Source organism: Coenobita brevimanus, chromosome 16 (genome assembly GCF_032717465.1).
Source record: "Coenobita brevimanus isolate Jiangsu-jjx chromosome 16, ASM3271746v2, whole genome shotgun sequence".
In the NCBI taxonomy this organism is placed as follows: domain Eukaryota; kingdom Metazoa; phylum Arthropoda; class Malacostraca; order Decapoda; family Coenobitidae; genus Coenobita; species Coenobita brevimanus.
Genome location: NC_136969.1, coordinates 28,791,321 through 28,801,948, shown reverse-complemented (window position 1 = coordinate 28,801,948; position 10,628 = coordinate 28,791,321). Strand labels below are relative to the sequence as shown.

The window sequence follows — 10,628 nt, the reverse complement described above, 5'->3', positions numbered from 1 at the left end:
TTTGAACCTGGGTCTGGTAGGACTGCAGGCCACCTCTCTACCGACTGAGCCACCGCCTCCCATGTATACATGGGAACATTGTCAGCATACTGTAATGACAATGTTTCACAACATATTTGGTGGTATTCATAAAACAAATGCACTGATAACTCTTCACCCAACCTTTTTACAATATTCTACTAATATTTCTGTAATTATTAAAGGTTTGTATGGCATTAGGTATGCTCCTTCCTTATACAGTACCATTATTTTTCATCTCTTCTACTACTGCACCAAGATGCTAAAACCTTTCTATCATCATCATTCACCTCCACATTATATGCTGAATCACCTTTTCTTTCTAAAATTATCACAACACCTTGTTTTATGTACTATAAGACCTAATTGTTCACACATATGACACACCTATATGACTCTGATGTATAGTACTCCAGTCTATTAAATTCCATTTTGTTGTCAGTACACAAATTAGTGAGAAACACTGAGGGATAAATAAATCATACACTACAAAAATTAGATTTATTTATTTACCGCACTATCTCGGAAGCTTATCTGCTGAAGATTCCAGAACCTGTCTCGCATTAACATTGATACGACTGAATTTCACGTAGTCAAGGATATCCTGGATATCCTTACTATTATAATTAAACTGAGTGCTTTTCTGGTCAAATTCTGAGTAAAATATATTTTTTTGGTGGCTCTGGCTATAATTATTATTACAAGCATCAGAAATCATTTCATTATCATTATTTCCCTCCTGCTTTTTATTATGTTTATCTATCTGTTCCTGTCTTTGCACATTATCATCAGGTACATTCATCCTGAATTCTTCATTACCTTTTCTAAATACATCTGTCTGTTCTTCTTGCACTCTCACCTCAATATCACACCCAGCCTCTTTTAGTCCCTTTGTAACATTACCATTTCCAAATAACTCTGTCTGTTCTCCCATTCTTACCTCAACCTTAAATTCACTTTCTCCTTGTCCCTTTGCAATTCTTCTCTGAGTGCCTGCTTCTGCCCATGGTTTATCCCTGGTCTGCACAATCCTGGGTACAGCATGGTAGTTCAGACGCGATGGACCTGACATCACCAAAATATCACCACTGTGGAGGTAGAGAGCAGTGGGCCGAGTTGCCTTGGTCACCCCACCTATGAGGAATATTGCACTCTGGCCAAAGCTGTGGAATCAGATGAGTAATGTCAGTTATCATCATCATCCTTATTCCAACCACTTTTTCCCACCAAAGTAGGTGGTGATGTATGTTCCAGAAAGTAAGAGAAAAGCTTGGCAAATGGGAGAAGGAGAAATAACCAGCGGCATGCTTAGTGAAATGAGCCATACATTCATTCACTTACCAATCAAACCCCCCCAATCCTGACTCCAGTTAACAGGCAGCAATTAAACCCTATAATCATCTGTCACAACACCTCTCCCCATACTGCAGCTTCTTAAAAAGAGAATGGCTTTGTGCTGCCCTTTAAAGGATTCAACAGAAATCACTTGCCTCATGAATTGGAGCAATTTATTATAAACCTAGGGACTATAAGAGAAAGACCTGTCAGAGAAAGACAACTGATGAAGCTAAACATTATGCTAAAACAGGCCCATCAACATGACTGCGGTGATTAGTTCTTGGTATGAATACTTACTCACCTGAACGAGAACAAAGGAGCAGTGACACAGGGCTCGGAATGATCTGTGTGAGCTGCCAGAGTGGAATCCATGTGGTAATAATTGACAATGGCAGCTTCGGCTCTAAAATATGGAAACCCTAAAGCTGTGGCCACAACAGAACACAGCATGTCCAAAGAGTGAGGTATAATTCCCCTCATGTCTTCACTGTATTCCTGAAAAGTAGAGGGCAATGATTTGATGAAGGGTCTTTAGGGTGGGCATATGAAAAATTCTCCTTTTAGATAGCAAACAACAGGTCAAAGGAGTGTGGTATGATCCCCTATGCCTTTGTCTTCACTGTATTTCTGGATGTATGAGATATGATTTGATGGAAGATCATTAGGTAAGATATGTCAATAAATGCACCTGGATAAACCGACTTTGTATAGAACATAGCATGTCCAAGGAGTGTGGTACAATCCCCCTCCCCCCATGTCTTCACTGTAATCCTGATAACAACATGACATTTATGTGATGGATAATATTTAACCCTTTTGCACTGGGTAACATTCTGATTTAGCTTACTCTTACTGCTATGAGATGACTGTATCCAACATGTGCAAAAACCCCTCATATTGGAGGGGTCTATAAATAACCCCTTCAGTTCAAAATGTCTACCCATGGCTGAATATAATGCTGAAGTCAGGAGGTAGGAAGAATTAACTAAAAAGGATGTCATCTGAATTCAAGGGGTTGGTAACTCTTCGCTGGTGGAGGATGTAAATAACTGTAACTGGAAAAATATATTTAGTATTTATGAGAACAATAAAACCTCGATATAACGGACTTCAATAGACCGGAATTCCCTTTAATTGGAATCGACGAGCCGACCGGACTAAATTCTTATGTATTGGGAAAAGTCTGATAAAGCCAGAAGCAGTCCGGACTGCCTGACCACTTCTGCTAGGTTCACCATAATATGGCAAATAAAAACCATGTTTATCAGTGTACAATACAATATTATTATATATATTTTACCATTTGATATTGTAGTGAATGTATAATACAGTACAGCACTGCAATGGTAGTGGAAAACTTTTGGTGTAATCCAGACTAATGTCTGATATATCGGAAAAAGTCCAGGTTAGCAGGGGGAAGTCTGGATGTTGCTTTTTTCAGAACGGCTTGGGCCCCAGTTAGTCGGTTATAGTGAGGTTTTACTGTAATTATAAATAATATCATGTGCATTAAAAAAAACATCACCAGACTGAAGAGTTTAATGATCAAATAATAAAATACATACTAAAATATTTAATGCTGTACTGTGTATGGTAATAAAACAATGACTTACTTTTGTGTCCCAGTTGTGATGATAACCAAGAGTTACCCATCGAAGTTTTTTACTTAAACCTTCCTTCTTGCCCTCACTCCTGAAATACAAAACCCAGTGTTAGACTGGACTACACTGATAGCATACTTCTATTTAAAGCCTGATGTAATTTCTTTGTATATAAAATGGAATAATGTGCTGTTGTTGTGGTCCCAAGCTCATGAAGATATGAACCCTATGGACTGCAGGTGGAAGCTGTCCCTCTCCTACAGTCCATCAACCTCTTTTCTGGGGATAAAAAAGATTGTTATGTTCATGATGATGAGAAGAGTGAATGTAGTGGATGAATGGGAAATTAGGAAATATATACAATGGTACATCCACTACTAGTAATGGGGAGAAGAGGTGCTGGGGGGGTTAGCTGCATTTCCCTAAACCTGGTGACAATGTAATTATATTAAGCAAGGATGTTGGAGCCTTTAAAAACGAAAACGAAAAGGAAAACGAATATATGTCAGTGTTGTTTTGTGAGATGCATTTTAACTTTTTTGTTTTTTTACTTTAAAACTATGGAGAAAATCTGATGAAGCTGTTCTAAAAAACACAACAAAAGCTAAAAAAATAAAATCCCTGTAATCCAGATAAATCTTAGCTACTAATATCGGCTGAAGACACAGTAACATTAATATGTTCACTGGGTACAGACATGTCATAAAAAGTTTAAAAATATAAAACTATCCTCCAGAATCATGCAACATGTGATAGTATATAATGCAATAATAACTTCTTTAACTGAACTACAAAGTACTGACCAATATTGTTATCTCATTAATACTAATTTCAGAAGTTGAAAGCCTCCTGTACAAGTTTCTAGCCATAATTCACATTGTTAAAGATACAGCAGGTAATATTCCAACATCAAAGGATTGCAGTTATTACAATATAGCTCACTAAATAACAAGAACAACAACAACATCATCCTATCCCATTTTGCCCCATGTAATCTGGAACATAGGGGCCTGGGGCTGGGGTACTCAGTCCTGATAATTTGGGCAACGGCAATCAACCTCACCTTCCCGATTCATCAAACTGGAGAAGCTTGATACAGCCTTCATTAACCCAATTAAATTATGAAATTCAGTACATGACTGCTCCTTAAGCTGAATATAACTGCATGGTGATGCCCCCCCTCCTCCCCCAATTAGTCTGAAAAGGTTCCACCTGAATGAAAGGGTTAACACTATGTGCGGTACAGAAATAAGTTACATGTTATCTCTTACGTTTGACTTAACTCCCACCAAGTTTCATATGATAACTTGATGCCGTGTGAGGATAGGTTACTTGGATTCTCAGCACAGGGATAATCTTGCAGGCATCTTTTCATCCATTTCAACTGACCCTCAGAAGTAAATGGATTCCGAATGATAAGCAATCCTAGAGAGAAAGAGAAAAAAAAAGCAAAGTAACATTTTAATAGATGCGAAACTTACAGGAATACTGTTCACTATTTTAGTACAATGAATATTTTAGGAACAACTGGAAGAAAAATAACTGAGCTGATACAATGTCAATGCTAAACTATCATAACCTGTATTCTGAATATCTTAATAATGGTGATGGAATAATTGTTTTTAAAGACAATCATTTCATCAAAAACCATAGTCAGATATCTATAGACAGACAGACAAACAGTTAGGTACGTAAAATGAAATGCAGACAGACATCCTCAACCCTCCCTAAAGTGAGAAAGGAGGTCCAGATGATGATGATGATGATGATGATGATGACAGACAGACATATATGGTGGTGAAACCTACAAAACTATTTCAACCTTTATCAACAACCAAAGTATCCAGTTACTCCCTAAGTACTGAAAGAGGTAACTACAGTACTGGATGTAACTGGGTACTGTAAATGGTGCTAAAGAGTACCACTGGCTAGGACGATCTGACCGCCTACCATTACTCTTCTTAATCCCTTAACTGGTGCTGATGAAATACCTACACATGGTGGCTCTGTGCACTGTGGGTGGAGCAAAGCAGCTGTTGTGTCCATCCATGAGCAAAACCTCCCTATTGTGGTGACAGACCCTGGTCCGACCTCGGTGAGGCGCTGCCTACCACAAGCGAGTCCGGTTCCCTACACAGCGAATTTACTGAACTGTACCTGTAGGCCATCCCCACAGAGGCAATTGCTTACCTGTGGCTGACAGGTCTGCTCAGCCAGATGGATCAAGATTAAGCACCAACAAAAACAACAACCCCTTCTATTTTCTTTTAGATGAAGCTATTTGACTCTGGGGACATTTTTCATACTGAAGGGGTTATAATATTATACAGCCCTAATTAACTTCTCTTGCATGAAAGATCTTCCCTGAACCGAATTTAACTATCTGTACATTGTGAGAATAAATCAACAAAATAATACTCTGATTCAAAGCATTATTGTTATGACTGTGGCCTTTGGTTCATTTCAAAGTAAATCCAGTGGACTGCAGGCTGCAGCTGCCTGTGTCCTGCAGATCCTCCTCCTCGTTTTACGGCACTGGTGAGTGTTTAAGGATGCTTGCATACCAACCAGGCAGTGGAGCTGCCTTGCTATATCACTGCGACTGTATGAAGGCATCCCTTTCTCGCAAAAAGTGGTTACTGTCATAAGATTATGCAAGTTATAATCTCTTCACTTGAACTTGGCCTAAAGTTGCCATCTCAGTTGAATCATGGACTGTAACAAGAAATTAACACTAGCATATGGTGCTAATAACTAATAAGTGCTAAGGAAAGGATGTTGAGCTGTAACATCATCTTTTTCTGTCACTTAGCTATGGGAAACAAGTTACAAAAGACCAAAAATCACCACCATGTAAAGAGACGAAAAATACCGCCATGAAAAAGTATCCGTACTATAATCAAGCTGACCTGGGTGCTGGTGAAGGGTGTACACTGCCCAAGATGACTGAGGCCTCAACCCAACTTCCTCTGCTGCTGTTCGGTCCTTCTCGGAAATGCTGTTAGACTTAATGATGTCTTTTCCTTCCTGAAATGGCCATCTAACATAACAAATATCCTCTGTTCACTTTAACTAGGCATAAAATTGCCACCTATCCATCTTGAATACTGAGTTATAAAATGACATTAACCCCAGAGTATAGTGCTGGTCCCCAAGTACAGTATCGTATCATGAAAAGGATGCTGAGCTAAAGGATGCTGAGCTAAAGGATGCCGAGCTATCATATCATTTTATTCTGCCACTGAAAAATGAGAAACAGGCTGCAAGTGGACAAATGCTTCTGACTATCATAGCTAAGGTGGATGAACTATGGTACAGTCCATGTACAGGAGTGGCAAAATGACAAATGCAATCTGCCAAAAATGTCTAGCAGGTCCCTCTACATAAGTCAAATGAATAAACTGCATAACCAACTGTTTCTAGGGCATCAGTATTCAAACTTAAGCGAAGCGTAATGATGCACACTCCGCTACTCAGATCAATGTGGCTAGAATCATTCAATAACTAAGAGCAGATGGGCTAGCTGAGTACCATAGAAAGATGTATGTCACATGGGTTTTGGATGTGTCTCAATTTGATAACTGAAGGTAAAGTATACAACAGACAGTATTATTATCAGTTCACATACTTCTTACCTCCATGGCCTCAACTTCAAGCACTCCAGAAAGGTCAGGTGGTGGTTGTTTTCTCTTGTAATATTTGAATACATCTCTGAAGTTGTCCTCCTTGCAGCTCAATTTACTCTCTTGCATGACTTTGATGTTCTTCCTGAAACATTCAATGTTATTATGATCTTTGCTGCAAAAACAATTTATAAGAAATTGAAAAATCATCCACATCAATGAAATATGAACCTTGCAAATATCTGACACTACTGGTGCATTAAATGAAACAGTGGTTGGCAGTATGGTTAAGGCAAGTTAGGTTAGGTTTGATTCTGGTAGGTTTTTAATGCATTTTGATTGTTCTTTGTAAATATATTAAGAGATACTCCCGTCTTCTCTAGGTATACCCTGTATTGTAATAGAAAAGCAAATATTCATGGGTCTACAGTTGTGTTCTCAGTTTTTTGCATTATAAATTATATCACCAGCCAGGTACGTCGTTGTACGACGTCTAGGCGAGGTTAAATGGCAACTCTACTTTAAATGCCCCTTTAAAGTCTGAGAGGACTTTAAATGGCCATTTAAAGTGATAAGGTAATCATTCACCACCACCTCTACCTTCATCAGAGTACATCTGACATAATATATAAATGAAAGATAATCGGGAAAATTCAAAGAATAAAATGAAAAATATAGTTCAACGTGAAAGCGACAAAAATAGCTCACACCGCGAAGTCCACCTGGGCTGGAGTTTGTTTACATTGTAAAACGACCCAATACAATCTCGACTGAATACTAACTCGAATAGGTATCGTAGGTGTATTATATGCGAATCGAAATACAACAGCTCCTAAATCATCAGACACTGCACAACCTATTTGTCTTTTATAGAAATGCCCTTGGGCAGGAATAGCGTCACTGTGTGATACCCCTGAACAGAGTAAGCCGAAATCATTCTTTCCTGAAATAACTATCTGCTGCGATGCTTCCATAGTGGCTCTTCAGACAATCCGCCATTGAGAAAATATAAGACTCTATGATTGATAATGGAGAGAAGAGGAACACTGAAGAAACTGGCATTTATTTGTATGATTTTTGCAATGTAATACACTTGAATGCAGAATGCCTGTTATTGTTGCCACCGCTGCTAATTTTGATTATGCATCTTTTCTCACTTTTATTCTTTTCCACTGTTTCTTTATTATTTTTTCTTTTTCAGTATCTGTAATTTGATTTTGTGTATATGAATAAACACATTAGTGTGGAAACTCAGTCCAAAAGATGGTGAATACTCTATAAACGGGAAAACTTATAATTCTATTCCATACTCCGATGCGTATTTGTTTATACTTGAAGGTGTCGGCATTTATATTTTGGCGCAATTTAGAAGTTACGAAGAAGTCGACGGGGGAAGACGTAATTTGTCTCGAGTGAATTTTACACGTCACTGCTTCAAAAATCGCCTTCTTACGAATATAAAACAATTAAATACATATAACTGTAAGAACATTTGCACAATTAAATATGTCAAAGAGGATTTCTCAGCGCAGGATAATAGAAAATTTAAGATTGTAAGTAGCGATGGATCGTCGCACCACAGCGTCATCTCAAGAAACGTGGATGATTTGACAAAGTGTTAATAAGGCGTTGTCGTTGACTTTTTTGTGTGTGTCTATCGGTATTCGATTAAATCATGCGTTACCGAGAGCGTAATTAATAATTTCTTCGACTTCCAGTGGCAGCTTCACTTCGCTACGTTACAAGGTATGTCTGAATATTACGTAATCCTTTACTTGTGGACTCACGTTTTTAGACAATGATTTCCTGATGCTTCAGTGTGATGCTGATAATTCTGAACTTCATTTTTATCCCATCTATAGTTTATAACCAGTATCACGGAGGCGCCATTTATATCTTAAGTCACCCCAGTATTTGGCTACCTTGCGTGAACATAGAAAACGTGCCCATTTTCTGTGTTTTTTAATGGTACTCTCAGACATATACACCATCAGTTTCCTGTCGTAACTATGATTTGTTTTTAGCAAGAAGGACTACGTAAGGAGACTACAGAATGGAGTCTCCAGATTATTCTCTTTTATACAATGCTGGAGAGGGATGCCTTCATGTGGTGGCACCTATATAACTGGGCGGATCAACTGCCTAATTATATAAACGTGCATTAATTACCTCCCTAACCCCCAGAAGGAGGGTGGTAAACCGCAGATGGATAATTTAGGCCTGCTGTCTACCGCGTTCACGTTTCAGATTAGCCTGGGACCCCAGCAACAACAGCAATGCGTTACTGAGGAAAGTGATGGACATGCCCTAAAAGAGAAGTAGACACAATGGAATAGTTAGGGAATTATTCTCTTCAGTTCGTATACTTAAACCTTAAATCACAAAGTGGAGTGCAAGCCCTCGAATTTTGGTGGTCATTTATGGAAAGCATATGATCAGGAATCGTTAGCCTGATCCCATGTTAGAGAATGCAGTCAGCAGTCCTATTGGGAGGCCAAATACTTTCATCGTCTAGTACTGGAAAACCATCGTTTGAATTTGGGGGTTCGCATCTCGCTTCTCGATTTCAAGATTAAACATACGACTCTTAGGCCCATATTATTAACACTGTGAGCGAGATGTGAGCAAACCTCTAATTTTTATGGTCGTTTATGGAACACTTATAATTACCTCTTCCAGCGAAAATATAGATGGTTTTTATATTCACTCGTATCTACCTGTCTATATGGGTGTCTGTCTGTCTGTTTGTGTACGAGCTATCTCAAAAAGTTGTTATCGGATTGCAATGAAATTTGATGGGTTGGTGGGTAGGCCTAGTGGGGCAAGGATGAGCTGATTAGATTCTAAGGTAGATCCGGATCCGGATACAGGAATCAGTCATAAATTTCATTGATATCGGCAGAGGTATGTTGTCTCACGGCAGACTAAGGCTGTAAAGTTACATGGTTGACTAAATTTTGAGACCGTAAAAGTATTCTGGAAGGAAAGGAATTGCACCAGTAAATCTTACATTTTATTGACACTGGCGGGGGTATACGCTCGGTGAATGTTTTCAAGCTTTTAGATGTGAGCAGCCTACTTCCCACATTGTACAGTCGCCCCAAGAAGTGATGGCAGAGTTTCAGATTGCTTCGGTCACTCTGCACTGCCATACGTTCAATGAAAGTGAATATAAGGTAAACATTCAATGCCTTCATCACGTCATATAAAATAAAATATATATTACATCACGCTAAGAATTATGTAAAATGAGTAACAGGAGGCAGTGATATATTAGAAGTTAACACTTATATAGTTACCTTTCCCGATTTGAATGACTGTGAAATGTATTACTCCGCGCGCGGTGGGCAGTAGACCTATAACTCCGTGTTCTGATTTGTTTCCCAGGATTTCAAATACAGATGCTCTAGTTTTGAAGACCAGTTAAGGAAAATTCTTGTGACTGCAATACACTGCCTTATTTTCAAATGCTATGGTAATGATACAGCAACAATAAGGATGCCATAACAATGAAATTATTCTTCGTAATGATGCCCTACCTGTGGTAGCAGCAAGACCATACTGCCTTTTATTCCGTCTTTCTCTCGCCAGTAATAATTACAATTAACAACTTTATTCCCAACTGATGCAAAATTATTTTTACTTGTAAGGAGGTATGACAGATTGTGCCTTTTTCTCTTACACTAGGCAATAAACAGGACCAAAACATGAGTTCATAAAGCAATGCAAAAGCACGCACTCATTACTCCATCTTTTAATCTTAATATCTGTCTTTTTAAATAAACTGTAGTGTCCTGCTGAACAGAAAATGCAGATTCGGAAGTTTTGAACTCAGTGATTTGTTTATGAACCTCTGCATTATATTACTCTTGCTAATCGATTATACACTGAGGATATGAGACTGTGACAGAAGTTAGCATTCTCCAAGGAGCTCCGACTTCAGGCAAATTTCGAGGTTCCTTTTTTTTAGTACTTCTCTCACCGATAGCCCTCTGGCATATATTAAATAATCCAGAGAGTTTTCTTGATGGAAAACTGGCCAAAGGCA

At 38.6% G+C, this 10,628-nt stretch overlaps 1 protein-coding gene across 2 annotated transcripts; it reads right to left on the bottom strand.

The window, feature by feature from the left end:
- Nucleotides 1–535: 535 nt before the first annotated feature.
- On the bottom strand, nucleotides 536–6,819 carry AlkB (alpha-ketoglutarate-dependent dioxygenase AlkB). 2 transcript variants are annotated; one of them, XM_080265658.1, is made up of 6 exons: nucleotides 6,593–6,819; nucleotides 5,867–5,984; nucleotides 4,229–4,382; nucleotides 2,970–3,048; nucleotides 1,658–1,851; nucleotides 536–1,181 (listed from the first exon to the last, which is right to left on the bottom strand). In XM_080265658.1, the coding sequence occupies exons 1-6, from the start codon at nucleotides 6,794–6,796 to the stop codon at nucleotides 536–538; spliced, it is 1,395 nt and encodes a 464-aa protein (XP_080121784.1). In that variant the 5' UTR covers nucleotides 6,797–6,819. The 2 variants fall into 2 exon arrangements, with proteins under 2 accessions (XP_080121784.1, XP_080121785.1); XM_080265659.1 differs by having other exon boundaries at nucleotides 536–1,106.
- Between the last annotated feature and the right edge of the window lie 3,809 nt (nucleotides 6,820–10,628).